Source organism: Mus pahari, chromosome 5 (genome assembly GCF_900095145.1).
Source record: "Mus pahari chromosome 5, PAHARI_EIJ_v1.1, whole genome shotgun sequence".
Taxonomy (NCBI): Eukaryota; Metazoa; Chordata; class Mammalia; order Rodentia; family Muridae; genus Mus; species Mus pahari.
This window is the reverse complement of record NC_034594.1, coordinates 19952331-19975215: the sequence shown is the minus strand read 5'-3', so window position 1 is coordinate 19975215 and position 22885 is coordinate 19952331. Positions and strand designations below refer to the sequence as shown.

Below are 22885 nucleotides of genomic sequence, written 5' to 3'. Positions count from 1 at the left end.
CAGAGACGTTCAGGCGAGGGCTCCGTCATGGGGATGCCACGTGATCACATTTCTAACCAGGAAGCGGAGAGAGTTAGGTGAGAATACTCGTGCTCCTTTTCTTACAGCCTTTGTGGGAGAGCTGTCTTGTTCCCCTAAACCTGAGCACCTCTCATTAGGCCCTACCTCCAAATAATACCACCTGGAAAACAAGCCTTAACACAAGACCCTCCAGGACTTGGCAAGATTCAACTGTCTCCTGACCTTAGCAGGGTACAGTGAGCCTGTAGCTGGTCAGCCTGCCCTGGGTAGATCATCTCTGGTGTGATTTAGGTGTGGATGTACAGTCTCTGGCCCCACAACCTCCTAGTGGAGAAAGCACTACATCAAGGTGGGTGATATTCTTAGGGGTACTTCTTAGTAATCCAGATAAGGCAATAAAGAGGTTTACAGTTAGGGTAGCCGGGTGTGGTGGTGCACACCTTGAGTCCTAGCACTTGGGAGGCAGAGGCTGGAAGATTTCTGTGAGTTTGAGGCCAGCCTGGTCTGGATAGTGAGTTTCCAGGCCAGCCAGAGCTTTACAGAGAGATCCTGCATTGAAAAACTAAACAAAAATGAACAAAATTAAGGTGGCCAGGCAGGCAAGATGGCCCTGTGGGTAAACATACTGTGTGCTAGGCATTCTGACCTGAGAGTGATCTCTAGGACCCACGTGGTGGAAGGAGAGCAATGACTTCAGCACGTTGTTCTCTTACCTCTGTGCGTGCCCTCCTCCACCTCTCTCTCTCTCTCTGTCTCTTTCTTTGTCTCTCTCTCTCATGCATACATATATAGACACACATATATACATGTGCACATGAATAAATATAATTTAAAAATGAATTAGGGTGTCAGTATATAAACAAACAAAAGAATCAGGTAGCTAGAGAATTTGGTGCCTGGCTGGCTGTAGGGCCCAACGGGAAGCTGATATCTTTGAAGACTGCCTTCTAAGAACTGAAGGGTCTGCCAGCCTGTAGCAGTAAGAAATGGAGTGGGGGATGAGTGTGCACAGGCTGTGTGATTTTTTGAATATATGTGTGCCCTTGATGGGCACCTGGCTCTCTTCCTTGCCCAAGTGGGTGGGTGGGCAGCTGGCTCATTTCCTTTTTCACTTGGTTTTGTGGGAGGTGTGCAGATTATTAAGAACTGAGTTGTGGTGTGGCTGGAAGAAGCATCATCAAAGACACTGGTTGCTAAGTGTTGCTATCAGACATCTTGCAGTCTCAGTCCCTCCTTCCCCCTCTCTCTCCCTTCCCCCTACCCCCCATGTGTATGTGTCTGCTGCTGTTGTGAGAAAATGAGCATGTCACTTTGCTGCCTGCAGCTAATCTGTCACCTACAATGATGGTGGCCTACTCCGGGAGGACCAGTTTTGTGTCTGGCTTCTTCATACAGTGTCTGTGGTCAGCACCCGCACTGGCATATATGTACTGTAGACCTAGGTCCTTTTCCTCTTAATCATGCACTGTGAATGGTATTCGTCCTGTGGCTTTAGTTTGTGTCTCACAGATAACTAATCACTCTGAGCATATTTCTCTGTGTTTACTGCTATCTGAAGGCAAGTTTTGGATTATTTTTAAAAAGGAAACTGTTATTGGCCTCTTACAAAGCTGCAGAAGTTGTTTGCTTCAGGTTTGAGAGTGCCAGGGAGATGTGCTGTCATGTTTTCTCTAGCTAAGTTTATGTTTTTTAGACAGGGTTTCTATGGATAGGATAGCCCTGTCTATCCTGGGACTCAGCTCTGTAGATTAGGCTGGCCTCAAACTCAGAGAGATCCACCTGCCTCTACCTCTGCCTACCAAGTGCTGGGACTAAAATTGTACACCACCGCCGCTCATTAAAGAATTGGAATTTTTTTTTTGGGGGGGAGGGGGGTTTGAGACAGGGTTTCTCCATGTAGCCCTGGCTGTCCTGGAACTTACTTTGTAGACCAGGCTGGCCTNGAACTCAGAAATCCGCCTGCCTCTGCCTCCCGAGTGCTGGGATTAAAGGCGTGCGCCACCACGCCCGGCTAAAGAATGGAATTTTTGACGTCTTTGATGGGTAGTTCTTTTTACATCCTAAGATAATTCTGCTTTATCCCTATATTTTCTTCTAGAAGTTCTAAATTGTAAGCATTTGCCTTTAGGTCCCTGGTTTGTTTCCTACGTGTTTTTCTATGTGTAAGGGCAGAGTTAGAGCCCCTTTCCCCACTGATTAAGCACTGGTTTTTGGAAAGACTGTTTTTACATTGAATGATGGCAGTCACATGTCAAGAGTCAGTGAACTAAGCTGATTCCTTTCTGGACTCCAATTCTTGTTTCATGATACTGCCTTAGAACAAGCTTAATTTCGGCCCTCCGCTGGAAGGAAAGCGTGAGGCTTTCCCACCGAAGCTTCCTGCTCTCTTTGGCAGGGGCTCAGGTGGACCAGTCTGTGTTTGAGGAGCTCATCAAGGAGCACCTCCCAGAGCTGGCGGAACACATGAGCGACCTCTCGGCGTTAGCGTCCATCTCCCTCTCCTGGTTCCTGACTCTGTTCCTCAGCATCATGCCTCTGGAGAGTGCTGTGAATGTTGTTGACTGCTTCTTCTACGATGGGATCAAGGCCATCTTCCAGCTGGGGCTGGCTGTACTGGAAGCGAATGCAGAGGAACTGTGCGGTAGCAAAGATGATGGACAGGCCCTGATGGTCCTCAGCAGGTGGGCTCTGGTTACTTCCTCCTGTGGGTCATGGTGGAATGGAGTAGGTCACAGCTGGGGCATCGGGAAGACCACAGAGGGAGGCCACAGTGTATGTGCCACATCTGTGGAAGCTTTCTGTTCCACACTGCTCCTTGGCACCTGTCATCCTGTGGTCTCTCCAGAATGAGTCTGTCATGTGGCACTACCACTGGGTTACAAAGGTGGCTGTCTTTTTCTGCCAAATGGGAGTTCAGGGAGGACAAGGCCCTAAATGCTTTTGTCTTCTAAGAAGATCTTAGATGGAATCACTGTGGTGCTGAACAGGACTGAGGACCACCCAGAGATGCTGGCTCATGCATGGGTAGCCAACTGCAAGTGTCAAGTACTAAGTACAGAGCGATGGTTCTCATCTTGTGGGTCTTGACCCTTTGGTGTCAGGTACACTGTGTATCAAGTATTTATCATTCACAACCGTAGCAACAGTTATGAAGTAGCAACAAAATAATTTGGCTGGGGAAATTATATGACATGAGGAACTATATTAAAGGGCCACAGCACTAGGAAGGTTGAGAACCACTAATATTGCAGTAAATGAGCTAGAGTAACCAAAAAAAAAAAAAGGCACAAAGTTGAACCTGGACCCTGGGTCTCAGGGACAATTTCTTTTCAGAATATGCTGGGAGCTTAAAACCATATAGGCAGTTTATGTGTGACTTCACTGGAGTCTCAAGGCTTAGCAATAGATGGAGCCCAGGTCAATAAGCCTGACTTTAGAAGCTTTCTACTTCTGCTGGAGTGACCATGTTATTTGGTGCCCTGCCCTGCTCCAAGTGTTATGAGTGTGAGAGTGCAGGGCAGTGGTGGTGCACGCCTTTAATCCCAGCACTTGGGAGGCAGAGGCAGGCAGATTTCTGAGTTCGAGGCCAGCCTGGTCTACAGAGTGAGTTCCAGGACAGCCAGGGCTACACAGAGAAACTCTTGTCTCGAAAAACCAAAAGAAGAGTGTGAGAGTATGCTGGGATTTTGTGTGCCCAGTGTTCTCCCCATGAAAGTAGATGTGGGCTTTAACTGTCTGTGGGGTGTGCTCAGGTTTCTAGATCACATTAAGAATGAAGACAGCCCGGGCCCCCCCATTGGCAGCCACCATGCCTTTTTCTCTGATGATCAGGAGCCCTATCCTGTGACCGACATTGCTGACCTGATCCGGGACTCCTATGAGGTACAGGAGCCCCTGTTCCATCCTCCCAGGCCCCTTCCTAGTTGGAAGCCAAAGTGTGCCTGGGATATAGATCCGGAGGGTTTCTGGCTGCTTCCTGTTAGCTTGGGACCCAGGCAGTCCCTGTGTCCATGCAGAAATTTGGAAACCAGTCTGTGGAGCAGATTGAACATCTACGCTGCAAGCACAGGATCAGGGTCCTGCAAGGACACGAGGACACCACCAAGCAGAACGTGGTGAGCAGAGGACACCTCCTTGGGGCTCTCCCTCACAGTTGTAGCCACAATGTCACATAGAAACAATGAGTTTTTAAGAGTCAACTGGGAGCCTCAGTTTCCATGGTTATAAAATAAGGATAACGCCTATGGTTTAATAGGAGACGGAAAAGGGACTATAAAATACTCAGGCAGTTGGCCTGCAGTTAAGTGTTCTCATTCAAGTAGCTGTCAACCTGGAGTCTCTGCAGCATCTTCACCTCCATTAGAACTTGACAGGCTGGCTCAGAACAATGTGCAAATTGGAAGGAGGTTGAAGACAAAACACCTTTCCTAATTTGAATTTTGCAATAGTAGGAGTTGATGCTACTGAGATGCACAACTCCCACTAGGAGAGTCCCACCTTTCTTCTGATGGTGCAGGGGTGCAGGGTACAGGCCTAGACCTTACTCCACTGTTTATTCTTTCCCTAAGCTCCGTGTCGTTATCCCAGAAGTCTCCATTCTTCCTGAAGACCTCGAGGAACTCTATGACTTATTCAAGGTAGGAAACCTAGGAGGGGGTCCTGTGCCACCTTCTAGGGGCCTTTTCTCTGGAAGCAGAGGCTAGAGCTGGCTTGTCTACTTGCTTTAACTAGAAAACCCTCACCCTAATGCTGTCAACCAATCAGTGCCTCTTGTGTGTCAGGCTTCCCCTAGTCCAGCTTCAGGCTGGCACAGGAAGGGCGGAGCTGGCATGATCCCAGGACAGCCCACCAGGGCTTATGCATCCCCTGTACCCAAGCGGTGGGGCATCAGTGGAGAGGCATTTGCTGCACTGTGGTCTGATGCTCGCCGCTCTGCAGTGTGCTAGTGAGCATGGGTTCCAGGTCTGGGGTAGACAGCGACTACTCTGAAATGATCGTGCTTATCCTTGCTCCTGCCCTGAGCTCGGCATGTAGTAGTTGCTATACATACACACTTATGTATTATGTGGTTGGTCTGTAGCTGCTTCATGTATTTCCCCTTGTTGATATCAACTCTCATGCTGTGTAATCATCACTGTTGTTATGGTTGTTGGGGTATGTTTTCTAGTTGGCTTTTTAGGGCATTGCACTTAAATCTTTTTTTTTTTTTTTTTAAGCAGCGTCTCACTAGGTTGCCAAGGGTAGCTGCTTGCTTGTGATGCTTCTAAGTGTCAAGTAGAGCTGGGATTACCGGCATGCACCACTACCAGAGCACAGCTAGCCTTTAAATTATTTATTTAATCTCTCACCCTAACACTTGCATCAACAATTGGTGCCTACTGCATGTGTGCTGCTCCAGAGACCAGTTTATTTTTAACTAGTAATATAGTAAACTAGAAAGCCCTGTTTTCTTAATCCTTGAGGTTTTATGTTTTGGTTTTTGGACAGGGTCTCACTGTTTCTGTGTGTCTTAGTCAGGATTTCTATTCCTGCACAAACATCATGAACAAGAAGCAAGTTGGGGAGGAAAGGGTTTATTCCGCTTACATTTCCATACTGCGGTTGATCACCAAAGGATGCAGGACTGGAACTCAAGCAGGTCAGGAAGCAGGAGCTGATGCAGAGGCCATGGAGGGATGCTGCTTATTGGCTTGCCTCCCCTGGCTTGCTCAGCCTGCTCTCTTATAGAACCAAGACTACCAGCCCAGAGATGGCACCACCCACAGGGGGACCTCCCCCCCTTGATCACTAATTGAGAAAATGCCTTAAAGCAGGATATCATGGAGGCATTTCCCCAACTGAAGCTCCTTTCTCTGTGATAACTCCAGCTGTGTCAAGTTGACAGAAAACTGGTCAGCACACTTCCTGGCCTGGAACTCAGTCACCTGCCTCTGTCTCCCAAGTACTTTCGTTTGGTGTGGCACATTGTCTTCTGGTTGTTAGGTGTATCTCTCGCCCTCTGAATCAGAATTACATGGGACTCTCCTCGCCCTGAAAGGTTCAACAGAATGTGCTGTCCTCAGTTTACCCTCCTTTCCCAGGCGTAGGATTCACCAGCCTGGTCTCTCACCGGCTGCTTTAAATATTCTTTTGACTAAAGAGGAATGAGCATGGTATTGCATGCCTATAATCCAAGCAAATGAAAACCTGAGGCAGGAGAGTTGGGAGTTGAACTAAGCAGGATGGTCACATGATTGAAAAACCAAATCAAACCAAGGCAAGGGACTGGAAAATAAGTCAGTGGGTAAAAGTGCTTGCTACCAAGCTGAGTTCAGTTCTCAGAAACCTGTGGTGGAAGTAGAAACCTACATCACAAATTGTTCCCTGACACTATGTGCACACAGACACAAATGAATACCAGTGGGGGTGTGTCCTTGGGATGTAGCCCAGTCAGTGGTAGAATGCTTGCCATGTTGTATAGTTTCATTTCTGTTACTATGACAGAATATCCTGACCAAAACACCACCACCATGTAAGAGAGGGAAGGGCTTGTTCAGCTTATAATTTCAGACTAAAGTCCATTATTTTGGGGAGGTCAAGGCAGAACTCAACCAGCTAGTCATATCACATCCACAATCAAGAGCCAAGGGACTAACTCCACCCTTGATTATTCTTTGCTCGCAGCTAGCTTTCTCTTAAGTTGTTCAGTGTGCTCTATCTAGGAAATATTACCCACAATGGATTGGGTCTTCCTACATCAATGGACAATCAAGACACCATCTTCTTTCACTTGCCCACCGTAAGACAACTTGATCTAGGAGATTCCCCGTTAAGTTTCTCCCAAGGTGATTCTGGATTGTCTTGACACTTAAAACCAACCAGCACACCCTGCATAGCCAGGCCCCTGAGCTTGATCCTTAGTACCACACGGAAAGAGATGACTGATACTTGATACCATTTCTTTTTATTACTGATGTTAAGTAGTCCGTTGAATTTCTGAGCCCAGGCTTGTGATGTCTCATTCTCTCTCCAGTTGAGACCATGGACACAATTTTCTGAATGATCAGCTGAATGCATACAGTGCTGGCTGATTATGCCTCAGAGCACATGAGTTCTTACTTTGCTTCCTTCTATGGTCTGCATTAAGACATAAAATCATACCTTTCTCACCATTAAAGAAAAAAACTTGTAACCAAAAATTGCAGCCGGGCATGGTGGCGCATGCCTTTAATCCCAGCACTTGGGAGGCAGAGGCAGGCAGATTTCTGAATTCGAGGCCAGCCTGGTCTACAAAGTGAGTTCCAGGACAGCCAAGGCTATACAGAGAAACCCTGTCTCGGGAAAAAAAAAAAAAAAAAAATTTCAAGTGGCCCTTCCCTGTAAAGTAATTGGTGTCAATGTGGTGAAGTGGGTTTCCCTCTTATGTCTGCCTATGAATACACACAAGTACACACATTCAGATGACCCCTTCTCCTGCATTACAATGTGGATTGAAGCAAAGCTTTTTTCTCTCACATGCTTTAAGAGAGCACACATGATGAGCTGTTATTGGGAGAACCACAGGCCCATGGCCCTGCGCCATGATCCCAGCAGGCCCTATGCTGAACAGTACCGCATTGATGCCCGGCAGTTTGCACACCTATTCCAGTTGGTATCGCCATGGACCTGTGGGGTCCATACAGACATCCTTGCTGAGAGGATCTTCAGGCTCCTGGATGACAACATGGACCAGCTCATAGAGTTCAAAGCCTTCATAAGCTGTCTAGGTATGACTGGACTCTTTATTGTCTCCCTGTAGTGAGCTGACTTGGCATTCATCTGGGAACAGAAGATGAGGGCCGGCAGATGCATACAATCTATGTGTTTGTAGTTAGCCTGTTTAACATCATTCTGTGCTCTGCAGGCTCCTGTTAGAGTCACCCTTAATGTCCTTCAAGGATGGGAGGTATTTAAGGTGTGGTGCTGATTTGCTGTGTGCAAAAAATCACAATCTTTGAAAAGCACAACACATACAAGGACCCCCTGCCTTTCAGTTATTTCTATCACTTGGATGCAAGGGTACTAGACACTCAACAAGGGCTTAAACCAAGACTAAATGGAATTCACTTGAACCTAATGTCTCTCTTCATCTTGCAGACATCATGTACAACGGAGAAATGAATGAGAAGATTAAGCTGCTATACAGGCTTCATATCCCCCCAGGTAAGAAAGCCAGTCTGGCCTCTGCCCCAACAGTCACCCCTGTGCACGCCGCCATGCAGGTTCTTCCTAGATTCAGCTCCCTCTATCCAGTTTGTAAAGGAGATTGTACTTTTCTCCCAATGCATTTTCAGACTCCTTTGTTGAAGACTGGTAGGACACAGCTGTGTCAGCTTATTATTATATCCTATTCCTGTATGGTTTTGGGGGGGATGGGTGGGGAGATTGGGGCTTGTGCAACTTGTTCTGCAGACCAGGCTGGCCTCAAACTCCCTCCCACATGCTGGGGTTCTAGGTCTGTACATCCCTCCTCCAGCATTACCAGGCTCTTTTTGACACTGGCTCTGTAAAGAAGTTGAGATCAGGGCTGGAGAGATGGCTCAGCAGGTAAGAGCACTGACTGCTCTTCCAAAGGTCCTGAGTTCAATTCCCAGCAACCACATGGTGGCTCACAACCATCCATAATGAGATCTGCCGCTCTCTTCTGGAGTGTCTGAAGACAGCTACAGTGTACTTACAAATCTTTTTTAAAAAGTTGAGATCAGGTACTATGATGCATTTATCATTGAAACATACAGTAATTGACATGTGTAGGTTTCAGTAATAGAAACATTCTTACTAAGTCTGTTAATACTTTTTCAGGACATAGAATTCCATTATCTCCCCTGGCTTTTTCAGGTTGCAGAAACTGCAACATACAACAAAGGCAATTTCTTTTCAGAAACTTTATTTTTATTTCTTCACTTTTTGACATCTTGAGTGTAACAAGAGCTCCTCTCTGGTCCATTTTAAATTCTAAATACTTATTAGGGTCTTGATACCTTTTCTTTAGATTTAAGAAAATTTCTGTAATTTAACTGAAGATTCCAGTTGTCTTGGGTTTTGGTTACTTGGTCATACATTCACTTCTGGTTATAGTGGTCACACCGTCATGGTTAAAAAAAAAAAAAACAAAAAACTTTTTTTTTGGTTCACATGTAAGCCTGTGTACCACGTGTATAGCCTGGTACTTGGCAGAGGCCAGGGGCATCAAATCTCTTGGGCCTGGAGTTGTGAGCAGTGGGACTAGAACCCAAGTCCTCACAAGAGTGGCCATGCCATTTAAGCTTAGCTTTTCTGGATGTTTTAGAGTGCTATTTCCTCACTTTTGTCTCCCATCTCTGACTGTGGAGGTGGGTGGTTTGCGTCTTTTTTCATTTCCAACACTTTCTGAAATTTATGTAAACACAGGCACACACTGAAGTCAAGACCTGACTGTGGCCAGGCAGTGGTGGTGCACACCTTTAATCCCAGCACTTGGGAGGCAGAGGCAGTTCCAGGATAGCCAGGGCTATAAAGAAACTGTCTGGAAAAACCAAACAACAAAAATGAGTGTGCATTTTTTTTAAAAAAGATTTTATTAGTACACTGTAGCTGTCTTTAGACACACCAGAAAGGGGCATCAGATCTCATTAAGCATGTTTGTAAGCCACCATGTGGTTGCCAAGATTTGAACTCATGACCTCTGGAAGAGCAGTCTGTCTCTTAACCGCTGAGCCATCTTCTCCAGGCCCCACTGCATTCTTACACTTCACCATTTCGAAGGGGTTGGGGATGGGAAGTGTCTGTTACAGCTTCCTTTGGGCATTGGGCTGACCAGTCTGAGCTTCGGGGGTTGTTCTCTTATATCCCATCTAATCCTAACACAGAGACTACAGATGTGCACCAACAGCTTCTACATGAGTGCTAAGGATTTGAACCTGGGTTCTCACGCTTAAAAAGCAAGCCTTTGTCTAGTCCCCTTGCTTTCCCAAATTATAATTTCCTTCTTCAACCACACGGCTGACCTCTTTTTCTGTTACTGGCTTTTCTCAGGCCATAGTGAATGGCCAGGGCTATCTATATGAAGATAGATTCAATCCTACCAATGTACACATCTAAACACTGTGCTCATTGTAAACTGCAATTATGTTTTATAGTATTAGCTGTTTTTCAGGTCAGCATCAGCCATGTCTGTGTATGAATTTGAGTGTCTATAAAGCATTTAGCTTTACAGGTGCAAACTTCACAAGATTGGTCCTTGCTTCTTTAATCAGAGATGCCTCCAATTTAAGCATTTTCCTTTTAAGCACTCACTGAAAATGACAGAGATAGCCAGTCACCATTGAAGAATCCTCTGTTGTCAACTTCAAGACCCCTGGTACTGGGCAAGCCCAATGGTGAGCATGTTTTTACTGGCTTCTAGCAACCTATCCCTCTCTCCCTTACCATTCAGTCCACGGACAGTGCGGCTTGAGTGCCCCCAGCTCCCTAGTTCTGCACTTCCATCCTTTTCTAGGGCCCTCTTTTACCAGGAAGGCCCTAGAAGACTGACAGATATAGTCAGTTGTGAAAACGTAACCTCTTGGTTTTATATGCAATTTGCTTAGTATGGCATCCCAGTCCCTTATTATCCCAATCTTAATTTTCATAGCACTTAAACTGTTGTTTCCCTTTGTCAAGGTGACACAATTGATTATCAGAAACAGCTGAAACAAATGATTAAGGATTTAGCCAAAGAAAAGGATAAAACGGAGAAAGAATTGCCAAAAATGAGCCAGGTACAGCATCTTGACTTCCTGCAATACCACTGTGTTCGTCACTGTTTTATAACAGGAGGTTGCAAACAAGGCAGCCTTCCACACCTCTGCCTCATTAGTGCCACACAAGTGCCACAGGGAGGCAGTTTCGTGTGAAAGGGCCCTCCTTGCTAATGCATGAGAAATTAGGAGTGGTCCCGTGTGACTTAAGTGACCTTTAAAAATCATGTGTGGTTAAGGCATGAACAGTTGTGCATGAAGGCAGACAGGTGTCCCTCTCCTAAGCACTGGGTTTAAAGGTATGTGCTGAATGCCTAGTTATTATCCTCAAAGCCTGCATCCCACGAGCTGACATTCACCACCCAAAGTTAGCATGAACCCCCTTAATCAAAATGCTTGGGATAGAAGTACCTTTCTAAATACGCTGCTTATGCAACCAAGGCACTAGTGGGACACAACCATCACCCAGTCTTTACTGGAGAGGCAGGAAGATCATGGATTAGTCTCAGAACTGAGTTCCCATGACACAAAAATTAAACAGCATACACTTTTCTGATAGTGTTACCATACCTCCAACCTCATGCTGTTGTCTGTGGCCTTCTTTTAATTCTAGAGAGAATTTATCCAGTTCTGTAAAACTCTGTACAGTATGTTCCATGAGGATCCAGAGGAAAATGATCTGTATCAAGCCATTGCCACAGTAACCACTCTGCTACTGCAGATTGGAGAAGTGGGCCAGCGAGGTAGCAGTTCAGGAAGCTGCTCCCAAGAATGTGAGGAGCTGCAGGCCTCGGCTCCTCCTGAACAGGACTCAGTTTTTGCTGAGGCTGGGAAGAGTCCCCAGGCTTTCCCGGAGACTGAAGGGGACTGGACTGTGTCTCTTGAACACATTTTGGCGTCCCTCCTCACTGAGCAGTCACTGGTGAACTTTTTTGAAAAGCCACTCAATATTAAATCCAAACTTGAAAATGCCAAGCTCAATCAATACAGTCTCAAAGTTTTGGAAATGAGCCACCAACCTCTGACAGAACTGAAGCTGAGTGACCTGTAGCCTGTAAGCTGCTGGAGAACACACTGGAGCTGACCACACTGGAGCTGAAGCCAGAACTGTCAACCTACCACCAGGGAACTCCTCTACAAGCTGAGCTGCAGCTGGGGAGGGGCTGCTGCGGGCCTGACACATTTCTATTTATTCTCAAGAGGACAGGTCAATGGAACGCCCTGTTTACATACACTGTGACTATCAACTTTGCTGAAACCAGTGTTTCTGTTGTGATCCTGATAGTGAGTCTGCCCTTTGATGAAGAAAAAGATGCCAGTGTAACTAAGAGACATCAACCCCAGGCTCATTTTTCCACTGGTCAAAAACAAGAGATCCCAGAACTATTGCCTGCTCAACTGTATTTGGCTTTTTTTTGCACTAATTTTGTTTCAATGCTGGTAATTGAAACCATTTAATGTATCTCGTATTCACTTTATATGCCCTTCCAAAAACATGTACAATCCATGCCCTCAATGTTGGTCCCCAAGGTTTTTAATAAAAATCATTTTTTTGTACTGACTTTTAAAAAATGTCGTCTTAAGGGCACAGAACACATTCCAGAAATGAGATAGACTGGTTGACAAAGATGGCTGGAAAGGCAGAGTTGACAACCAAGGTTCAATTCCTGGGACCCACACAACATGAGCTAACTCAGTATGTTTAAGTTATAACCTCAATCTTTACCTCATAATGTTAGGCACACACACACACACACACACACACACACACACACACACACACACGCGGAACTGAAAATGAGAGCTAACAAACAAGCTGGGCAGGGTGGCACACACATTTAATCACCAACACTAGGGAGGAAAAGGCAGGTGGATTTGAGTTCGAGGCCAGCCTAGTCTACAGAACAAGCAGTGCCACAAGAAACCCTGTCTCAACCCCCATCCCCAATCCTAACCAACTGACTTCTGCTCGAAAAGAATGCTTCACATATTTCTAATTTCCCATGTACCCAGAACAGAGATTCCCAGATTAATTCCCAATACCCTGCAGACTCAAAAATTCCACCCATGAGCCAGAGAAAGGAAAACCAAAGCCAGAAGGCAGTTTTGCAACTTTATTTGACATTGAGCAGGTTAGTTTTCATCCACATTGACTGTCTGTAGATCTGGAAGAAGAGTAACAGCCAGTCAGCACCCACGCATCCTGCCCCAGGTGGCCACTGTACAACCCACTAACCGTGCCCTTCCCACAGCAAGACAGTTTTTAAGGAAGATATGATAATTCAACCTGCTGCTTACATCTTCATTGAACATAGTAAATACACACACACCTTCTATACAAATAACTCCTACAGAACACTGTGATACTTACTTTTGAATGTGGTAACAGGCACGTAAGTTACCAGCGTGTAAAGCTTGTTTGGGGAATCCTCATCTTCATTCCGTTTTCTGGACAAGCGTACTCGGATGCGGTATGGAACATTCCTAATAAAAAGGTGTTGCTAAGGTCAATGCTTCTGTCAAAAACAAGGCAGTGGTATTTACTCACATCTATCCTGTTCCCAGTGTTCTGACAAACAAGCTCCTATAATCTTGAAAACACACCCAGGTGAATGAACAACAGGCTGGTCTCAGGATGCATGCCTGTTAGGATATGTCAAGGCAGTCACCAACAGTAACCAATGGTTCTTAAGCAGACAGAAATTGACTGCCAACAGATAACAGCCATTATTAATTCAAATAAAAGGTACATAGACCCCCCCCTTCAGAAGCCACACACATAGCTGACTTATCTGCTTCGTTCCTAATCCTTGGATGTGCTGGGTGCTTATTTAGGCCCCAGATCTCTACAAATTTCTTCATGCTCTTATGTCACCTCAAGGCAGATACTGCAGTTCACTGTTGGATAATCTAATACACCCCAAACCGTATCTTTATGATAGCAGCTGCACCCCGCCCCCATCTTACTACTTACTCCACTTTCAAGGGATCCCCCCAAACTCGGTGTTAACCCCCTTATACACTATAGGACATGACATCAATCAACCCTTCTGGGCAGCAGACTCCTTCCCAGGGAGGCTGACACCTCAGGCTCTGAAGCACTGCTTTCTCCTGCAGCCAATGGAGCTCGTCCAAATCTCATCAAGCCCCAACACTGCTGTCTCCCTTACAACAGAGGACACACACTTAGCCTGAGCCATCGTCCCAGTATCTTTTCTACCCCACATCTGGCACTGGAACACACTATATAAGGAATTGGATAAGCTGTCATCACTGCACCAAATAACTTCAGTACCTTATTCCCTTGGCCCAGACGGCTTTATTGAGCCTGGTGTCAATGCGCACATCTGGTGTTCCCATTTCCTTCATGGCAAACTTCCGAATTTCTTTGAGTGCCCGAGGAGCACGCTTCTTGAAGCCCCTAAGGTTCAGAACACAGCACATTAAAAAAAAAAAAAATCAATCAATCAAAAATTATATATGTAAATGGCACATCATCATGAAACCTAAAACTAGTTAGAAGAACCCTCTGGCCATGCATGAAATGTCCAGTGACTAGCACCAGTATTTAAGATGTAGGGGTAAATTCTAAGCATCCTATAGTCCAAGATGTCCCGCTCACTTTCCCAGAGAAAAGTCACCAACCAGGCCTGCTCACAGCAATCCTGAATGTTGGGGTAGATCTCTGGGGATCAGAGATGATCCAGTGGTTAAAAATATCTGCTTTCAGGCAGTGGTGGCAAATGCCTTTAATCCCAGCACTTGGGAGGCAGAGGCAGGCACATTTCTGAGTTCAAGGCCAACCTGGTCTACAGAGTTCCAGGAAAGCCAGAGCTATACAGAGAAACCCTGTCTCGAAAACAAAAACAAAACAAACAAAAAAACAAAATAAAAATATCTGCTCTTGCAGATGACCCAGGTTTTGTTCCAGCATCAATGTGGAGCATACACATTCAGGCAAAACACGCATACAAAGGAAGACAACATTCTGTGGAACTGAAGCAGCCACTCTCCTATGAATTATATAGCCAGGGTACATGATAGGGGGCTGTCTTAAAACAAACAAACAAACAACAACAAAAAACCAAACCCAAACCTAGGGCATGGTGCACACTCCAATGATCCCAACATGGAGGCTGGGCAGGAAGACCTCAAATCCAAAAACCAATCTACAAAGATATTGTTTCAAAAACCAACCAACCAAGCAAGCCCAGGTCTGTTCAACTGAACCTGTCAAGTTCCCTCCAAGTGTGAGGAAGAGCTTTCTCTAGTCTACCCACCCCCAGCCTGTCTCTAGTGCCCAGACAACCCACTTCACATCTAGCTTGAAAAACCTCATGCAAGCAACCAGTCAGCTGGTATCAACTACAAAGACCAGGAAAGAGATGCAACACTGAGCAATCTCAATGTAATGGTTAGGGAATTGGAAAACGGGGCCACCGAAGTCAATCAGTGGATCTCAGAGGGTAGACCTACCACTGGGCTAACTTCCTGAATGAATGAAACTGGGAAAGCCAGGACTGGAACACAGCAGAGCGGGGTTGGTTTGCACCACAATGGGGACCAAGAAATTACCAAAGAATGAAGGAGGCTAGAGATTCTCACATAGGGTCCTTTCAACAAAAAAAGGCCTGGAAAAAGACACTGGCTTCTACAATGCTCTCCTCAAGGCTGCTTTTAAAGAGTACCTTTCACCTGAGAGCTACCCTTCTCCCCACATACTGGGCAACACCTACACCACCTGTAACTTAAAATCCTTGTCGCCTACTCCCCCCCCCACTTTGTGGCCTAAACAGCGTTTCACCGAGCTTAATATGCCCCCCAACCATAGAAGGAACGTGGCCGACCACAAGTAGTATCCATACGGGGCAAAGACCTCCCCCACACAGGGCAACCCACAAGGTGCAGACACGCATTTCAACCCGGCAAAATCTCTCCGAAGATACTGAACCAGCAGGTCTGAGAAATCCAGCTCTAGGGCTGGGACGCATATGCAGATAGATCGTGTACAAATAAGCCCCGCACCCACTCTCTGTAACCGCCACGGTATTACAACCTGCCCCGAATCTGTATAATCGGAGGACGAAAAAAAAAAAATCCTACTTCGCATTTGAGGCTGAGCAGGTAGTAACCGGCTACTCTCCTGCAGCGTCCAAGCCACTGACGGTTCCCTTTTCCACGTCCGGATTACCCGAACTCACGTTTCGGCACCACCGACCTTCCCCACGTCTGTCCCCTCAAGCTCCATCACAGCCTCCCGGCTCCATTTCCTAGGTGGTTGTCGTGCAAGCCAAACCCCGCACACCTCCCACGTACACACAACCACACCGGGATCAAGCCGCCAGCTCCTCTCGAGAGCACCCAGTGTGGACGCAACGCTCGCGAGTGACAGCCCGGCCCGGCCGGAGCCCGGAGGGGGTCGCGGGCCACACCGCCCGCCCGCCCGGCCGGCACTCACACTCCATGGATGCGCTTGTGAATGTTGATGGTGTATTCCCGGGTCACCACCTCGTTGATGGCAGAACGGCCCTTCTTCTTCTCGCCACCCTTCTTTGCGGGAGCCATCTAGACGCAGGCGACAGGGGAGGGAGGGAGGCTCTAAGCAGGCAGTGGGAAAGCCCACCCGGACCCGGCAGGCCGTCCTCCCACCGCCCCGGACCGCAGAGCCTCCGCGCGGCGCGGGACAGATCCCACCGAGTCTGCCCGCCCCGCGCCGGGCGCGGATGGCGCCGGATTTCAGAGCCGCGACCCCGCAGCCATACTCACTCTGCCGGGCCCAAGTTGGAAAGGAAGGGCGCGAGGGACTGTGGGAAGGAAAGTCGCGTAGCCGTACAACTTCCGGGTCACGGGGAGGCGGGGAGGAAGAGGTGTGGTGAGGGAAGTTAGGAGGTAGGCTGTGACGTAAATACGGCGCGCGTCAGGGGCGGAACGAGCGGCATGGGGCGTGGCCGGGGCGGGGTCGAGCTTGTGAGTCTTGCAATCTGCCTTGAGCATCGGAGGCGCAGGATGGGATTTAAATCCCAACCGGAATGAACCCGGATTCAGAGAGCCCGGCCGGGGGAGAAGACGCCCTTCAGCTTTTCACTTTCTCTCGTTCACTCAATCTACATTTGTTGAATCTATTAGATACTGTGCTTGGCGGAAAGTCCCCGGAATGACTGAGACGACAACAAAAGAACTTATTTTCCAAGTCGAAAAATGCCCACGGAAATGCCAGGCACTTCCGTAGGAAATAGATCTCCGAATCTAAACATGTCGGAATAGCCTGTCTATTGGAGTTTCAGCAATGAGCAAGTTTCAGGATCTCACAGGCAAGAAGACATGCAGGCAGACACTCCAGGATCTCACAAGGAACCTATCTATGTCTCTCTCCCTCCTTTGGCTAAGGGATGCTGGGGCCTTTGGATTTCCCCAAAGGCCACACTTGGGGCGGACAGGCAAGCGCTCTCTCTTATCTCATAAGAAAATAGTGTCCAGGCTGGAAAGAGAGCTCAGCGGTTAAGAGCACTGACTGCTCTTCCAAAGGTCCCGAGTTCAATTCCCAGCAACCACATGGTGGCTCACAACCATCCGTAATGGGATCCGATGCCTTCTTCTGGTGTGTCTGAAGACAGCTACACATATAATAAATATACAAATCTTTAAAAAAGAGAAGAAAAGAAGAGAAAAGAGTGTCCACAGCCACGTGTGACGGTGCACACCTGTGATCCCAGAACTTTGTGGGTTGAGTTAGGTGATTAGGAGGTCAAGGTATCCATGACTGTAGTGGGCTAAGCACGCTTCACAATGTCTGATGACTTCTCCGTGGGGCTCAGAAGGAAAGGAGCAGACAGCTCCAGTTCTTGTTCCAGCATCAATGTGGAGATTCCAAACCAGAAGGGGCTCCTTGGGAGCGCTGATTGGTACTAGGGTTGAGCTTAGAAAGTTGCAATGCAATCTCCCAAGCAGAGGCACTCAAAATTAATTTAAAGGAAGTCTGGAGCGATGCACTCAGGAGGCAGAGCAAGAGGATGCTGAATTAAGGATGGGACTATTCTGGACTACACAGAGGCCAGCCTTGGCTACACAATGAGACTAGATCCAAGAGTAGGGGGAGAAGGGGAGAGTGGAGACTGAGGGAGGGAGAGGGAGGAAGGGATATAAAGAGAATATGAAAATGTGAATTTGGGATCTTGAGCAAGGCTAACAAGAAGACAGAGGAGCCCACTAGTCAGAGTGTGCTGACTTAAGCAAGAAATGATAATTAGTAATGGTTAATAAATACTGGTTAATTAGAAAAGCTGAGTTTATAAAAGGCTGTGAGTTCCTGACTTCATGCTAAAAGTAAAACATGAATAATTTAAGGAGTCAATAAACTAGACATGTCTGCCCATCAATGATTAAGCTAAAATTCAAAAAGAAAAAAAAAAACTTCCCCTGCCTCATTTCTAATGAGCTTTTCTGACCACTAACAGCATTTCTCTCATGACTCAGATTAGATTTATTTTCAGTATATTACTGGCTGACTTTGAGATCTTCAAGCTACAACATGAACAGAAATTAAAGTCATTTTATATTGCTAAATTTTTACTAGGACATTTTGGCAAGAGTGCAAGGTCACGACGAGGAACTGCTTCACCTCGCCAGGTTTGGTGGCACACACTTTTAATTCCACAGTGGGAGGCAGAGGCAGGTGGAGCTCTGTAAGTTCCAGACCAGCCTGATCTATCTAGGGAGTTCCAGGCCAGCCAGAGCTACATAGTGATACCTTGTCTAACAATGACAACGATGTCGTTTGTACATAGTGATACCTTGTCTAACAGTGACAACGATGTTGTTTGTACAAGGGGCATTTTAGCTATTAGAGACAGAAGGTGTTACAATTGTAGTTCGTTTGTCCTATCTTAAACTGAGGTCATATTCAATATTGACTCCTGAGCCAAGACACTTTATACTTTTCCAGACAGTACGGTCATGGGTTTTCTGGGACACAGATAGAGTTGCAGAATGACCTTTTAATGAGCGAAGATAATGAAGAAGTCCGTGATTACAATTCCCATGATGCATCCATTTAGTGGAAAATTACACAATTATAGTTTTTTGAGTGAACCCAAATTCTGAACATGTGCACAGTTCTGGCAAAGTTAAATTAAATTAGGAGCACAGCATACTCCACCCTCTTTTAATGGCTTCCAGACAGACAGACTTAGGATAATGAATACACTGTGTCCATTAACAATCTTGTTCCACTTAGGAGTCTAACCATCAATTAAAGTATGACTACAATTAAACTATAAGTTTGTTTCCAGAAAAACCCAAATCTCTAACCCTTAGACAACAGCTAGGGTAAAAGAAAAAATAGGTCAGAGTTCCATACGGACTTTGTGTTTTAAAAAACGGGGTTCATTTCAAGTTCTTTTAAAATCCTGCTCCTCTTGGTGAATGATAAATATTTCCTGCCCACTCCACCCCCACTGTCAGGGATAGAGCAATCAAGGGTACATATCTATAGCAACCTCATGGTATCCAAAATGGATCCTAGCTAGAGAACCAAGAAGGAGCCATCATCATTTTACAGAAGAGGCAAAATTACAGACCAATCTATCTTAATAGAGCCCTAGATGGAACAGCCAGCATCTTGGTAGTTCCTAAACTGTGAACTCCTAAAGTGGGTAGTTTTCAGAGGCAGCTTAGCACCCTGGGACATGCATCTGCACAGAGCTCTGTGCACAACCTTCTCCAAACAAAGTGGCTAGTCAATTCTTATACCCTCAACTAACTCCCTAGCAACCTCTGGCAACTCCCCCCTCTCTTTTTTTTTTTTTTTTTTTTTTTTTTTCCGAGACAAGGTTTCTCTGTGTAGCCCTGGCTGTCCTGGAACTCACTTTGTAGACCACGCTGGCCTCCAACTCAGAAATCCACCTGCCTCTGCCTCCCAGGCGACTTCTCTTTTGTGGTCAAACTTGCTGGAACATATCTTAGAACTGCAGGCGGTGAGCCCGACTCAGCCTGGGCTGGTTTTCAGTACATGGGCAGTAAAGCAACCTGTGTCCATTGAGTGAACTTATTTGGGAGGGGGATCTCCTATTTACCATCCTATGCCTAGGCATGATTGGACATGTATATGTTAAAAAACAAACATATCATGGTAAAGAACATGTTGAATGAATGAAGGATTATGTAACCCAAGCCCTTCAATGGAATCACAAAATCACCGACATCTCATCCTTGGCAACTAACCCCTTCTCCTCCTGGTCCTATAAGAGGAAGCTTTGCAGAATAACCCAGGACAATCTTGCTTGGAGCTTGCTGCTCTCATAGCAACACATCCAGTCTGGATGTTTACTCTATTTTTTGAATTAGATAGACCCTTGCTAATTCACTAGTTGTTTATACTTCTTTCAATTGTTTGAACAAGAGAACAAGAACTTAGAAGTACTCAGTCTAGACCACCAGGACCACTGGAACACCCTCATCTTAGTATGCTGCTGACCATCATGAACAAGGTGACTGCAGCTGACCGAGACCTCAGACATCCTGCTGTGCTGCATATGTGTGCACATATCACACACAGGCACACCTTCTTTGCTGGTATCATTGGCCTTCGTGTTGGTAGTGAGAGTCCTTCGGCTCTGTCCTGATTGAAAGCAATTGCAAGCAATGAATGGATGCTTCGGTGGGGAACGTCTCCATCATTTCTGCAGGCTACTTATGTCTACAAGATTGAGATATTCCCAGCAACTTTTCCCTGTTATTATTTTGCCATCATTTCTTCAACAAAGCACTGCTTTTCTGTCACAAGCTTTAAACCTTGGGGAAATGGCAGAATAATGCAGTTCAAAAAATTCCATTCCAGTATTGCAGTTATTGTTTTGGCTTCTTTCAGCCATATTGAAATGGGTCTTGCACAGCCTCCAAAGACCCATGTGCTGAAACCCTGGACCTCAGCTCCTGGGTGTACCCTGACAGCATGTGGGGCCTGCTGGAACAACGTTGGGCTGCTAGTGATGTTCCTTCATTGGGATCCCTGCCTCTTACTCGTTCTTTGCTTCCTGACAGTCCTGAGGTGAGCAGACCTGTTCTGCCATGAACTCATTTGATGATATTTGAGGCTGTCACAGGCCCAGAGCAGCAGTGCCATGTGACCATGTGAACTCCCTGGAACACTGAGCCCATTTCTCTGACGGTCTCTGCCTCACTTACTTTATCACAGCAACAGAAAACAGACTAAGAACTTTACCTCTGAAGTTGTCAACAGTTCAAAAATGTTACGGTTTCCTACTAAAGAGATATATACGTAGATGTACGACAAGGGACCAAGGAAATTGTACAAACTTGTTAATTTATTACAAAATGTTCACTCACAGAAAAACACAAGGAAACCTTTATACTTTTATAAGTGGGAATGGAACTGGTATCTCAGATACAAAATAATTTACACATAATCCGTACAATTTTATTTTTTTATAGAAATAGGTCATTATTACAACAGCTGTACAATTCACTACACTTCCTCTTATAATTACATAAAATCTTCTCTTTAGAAACACTTCGACATAACAAAACATACAAAAAAAAAAAAAGAAAAAGAAAAAGCAAAGTGCATCCTGAAAAGGAAAATCCAATCTTCGGAATCATCGGGGAAGATAAGTGGAAAACTGCGGTGGCCTGCCTCACTAGGATGGCCGGCATGTGCCTGGTTTCCGGGGATGCAGCCTGCCCCGTTGCCCTCCAAGAGGTCTCTAGGGAATTCTGGAATCATTGTGAGATTGTGCTTGGCTCTGAGTCCACCTTCATAGCTACTCTCGGTGAAGTTAACAGGAAGAGTCCAGTGTTCTGTTTAGGAAGGAAAACACCCCCCTGGTAGGCATGGGGGAGCCTCAGTCCGCTAGGGTTAGGCCAAGGGTGTGGCTCTGCAGTTTCATTAATAACAGGCTCCGCTATCTGATTGGTGGGGCTGTTTTTCTTATCATGGATTCCCAATGAAGCCATGGGAGCTTATTAAACAAAACAAAACAAAACAAACACAAACCCCAAAAGTGCCTAAGTTATTTCCCGTGTGCACAGGTGTGCAAATTAAAACAAAAACAACCATTTAAAAACGATGAAAAAAAAAATCTCTTTATATTCTCTCCAGAGACCTCTAACTTAGTCCTTGACCGTAAAGGAAAGACCATCAAGAGAGTGAAGGCCTGTTAGGGCTTGGGACCTGTGTCAGTCGGTAAAGTACCTGGAGCGCTCTCTCCTGGAGGCAGCTCTGCAAATAGACCAGGAAGCGATGCCCACATGGGACACTTGGTTCCTGTCTGGTATGGCTGTAGCGGATGCCCAAGAAGCCCAGGGCAAGGTAATCATGGCCAATATTCCTGTTCTTTCCCCATTCTGCCAGTGCCACACTCCGGACACGTTACCATCTGGAGTTCTGAAATGTATACAGGGTGCGCCAAAGTCACGAAAACGCTTCATCCCATCTCCCATGGCCAACCCCGTTTTCCATTGGTTAAAGCTGGTTGCGTCTGGACTCCAGTGTCAGGGCATTACCCTGATGACTGCTGGAGACCTTAGGACTCTGACAGCCGGCTGACCCTGCGGGAAGGGCGTGGGGGTTGCGGTGGTGTAGACTGTGTGGCTGCGTAGCCCAGGGTTCCCGGCTGCTGGGAGAAGGTGGAGAGAAGGAGCGAGTCCGGCTGCTCACTGTGCAGAGATGTTGGTGCCTGTACGCGGGAAAGAGCAGGAAAGGGGCTGCGTGACTGTCCTGTCCCTCTACTCTTCAAGTTACTTCAGTACCGTTGGGGTTTGCAGCAGAGGCTGCCAGATTCTGGGACTTCCTCCTCAGACTGCTAGGCATGCGTACAGGTGAGTGCATGCCTGAGTGCATGATGGGGAAAAGCCAAGCTTTCTGACTGCACAACTCTGGGTGGGAAAGAGGAGGGGGGGCTCCTTCTGGGCCAATGGGCTTGGGGCTGAGGCTGAATCAGAGGCACACCATCTATGTAAAGTCTTCGGTGGTGGCACACGCCTTTAATCCCAGCACTTGGGAGGCAGAGGCAGGCGGACTTCTGAGTTCGAGGCCAGCCTGGTCTACAGAGTGAGTTCCAAGGACAGCCAGGGCTATACAGAGAAACCCTGTCTCGAAAAACCAAAAAAAA

At 46.5% G+C, this 22885-nt stretch overlaps 3 protein-coding genes across 8 annotated transcripts in view; 1 reads left to right on the top strand and 2 right to left on the bottom strand.

The window, feature by feature from the left end:
• Tbc1d8 (TBC1 domain family member 8) overlaps window positions 1-12318 on the top strand; it is a 105930-nt gene extending 93612 nt beyond the window's left edge. For 3 of the 4 annotated variants that reach the window (XM_021197465.2, XM_029538589.1, XM_029538588.1), the window contains 9 exons: window positions 2417-2702; window positions 3774-3903; window positions 4038-4136; window positions 4590-4658; window positions 7526-7766; window positions 8137-8202; window positions 10308-10397; window positions 10681-10778; window positions 11371-12313. In XM_021197465.2, coding sequence (XP_021053124.1) covers window positions 2417-2702; window positions 3774-3903; window positions 4038-4136; window positions 4590-4658; window positions 7526-7766; window positions 8137-8202; window positions 10308-10397; window positions 10681-10778; window positions 11371-11808 — 1517 coding nt within the window. In that variant the 3' untranslated portion in view covers window positions 11809-12313. Of the gene's footprint in view, window positions 1-2416; window positions 2703-3773; window positions 3904-4037; window positions 4137-4589; window positions 4659-7525; window positions 7767-8136; window positions 8203-10307; window positions 10398-10680; window positions 10779-11370 lie in introns of all 4 variants that reach the window. The other variant, XM_021197466.2, reaches the window with a different exon arrangement.
• Window positions 12319-12850: 532 nt separating this feature from the next.
• On the bottom strand, window positions 12851-16604 carry Rpl31 (ribosomal protein L31). The gene is made up of 5 exons (XM_021198631.2): window positions 16524-16604; window positions 16216-16322; window positions 14053-14178; window positions 13129-13241; window positions 12851-12922 (listed from the first exon to the last, which is right to left on the bottom strand). The coding sequence occupies exons 2-5, from the start codon at window positions 16320-16322 to the stop codon at window positions 12891-12893; spliced, it is 378 nt and encodes a 125-aa protein (XP_021054290.1). The 5' UTR covers window positions 16524-16604; the 3' UTR covers window positions 12851-12890.
• A 4455-nt stretch (window positions 16605-21059) lies between these two features.
• The window catches only part of Npas2 (neuronal PAS domain protein 2), a 172298-nt gene continuing 170472 nt past the window's right edge, over window positions 21060-22885 (bottom strand). For 2 of the 3 annotated variants that reach the window (XM_029538656.1, XM_029538654.1), the window contains exon 21: window positions 21066-22450. In XM_029538656.1, the coding sequence (XP_029394516.1) occupies window positions 22298-22450 (153 nt within the window). In that variant the 3' untranslated portion in view covers window positions 21066-22297. Of the gene's footprint in view, window positions 22451-22885 lie in introns of all 3 variants that reach the window. The other variant, XM_021198519.2, reaches the window with a different exon arrangement.

Excerpts from the sequence above, each read along its gene's own strand:
- Rpl31 (XM_021198631.2), bottom strand. The coding sequence starts at position 16,322 with ATGGCTCCCGCAAAGAAGGGTGGCGAGAAGAAGAAGGGCCGTTCTGCC. Across the intron at positions 14,179-16,215 it reads CACAAGCGCATCCATGGAGT|GGGCTTCAAGAAGCGTGCTC; the intron begins GTGAGTGCCGGC and ends TCTGAACCTTAG. Across the intron at positions 13,242-14,052 it reads GTCTGGGCCAAGGGAATAAG|GAATGTTCCATACCGCATCC; the intron begins GTACTGAAGTTA and ends CCTTTTTATTAG.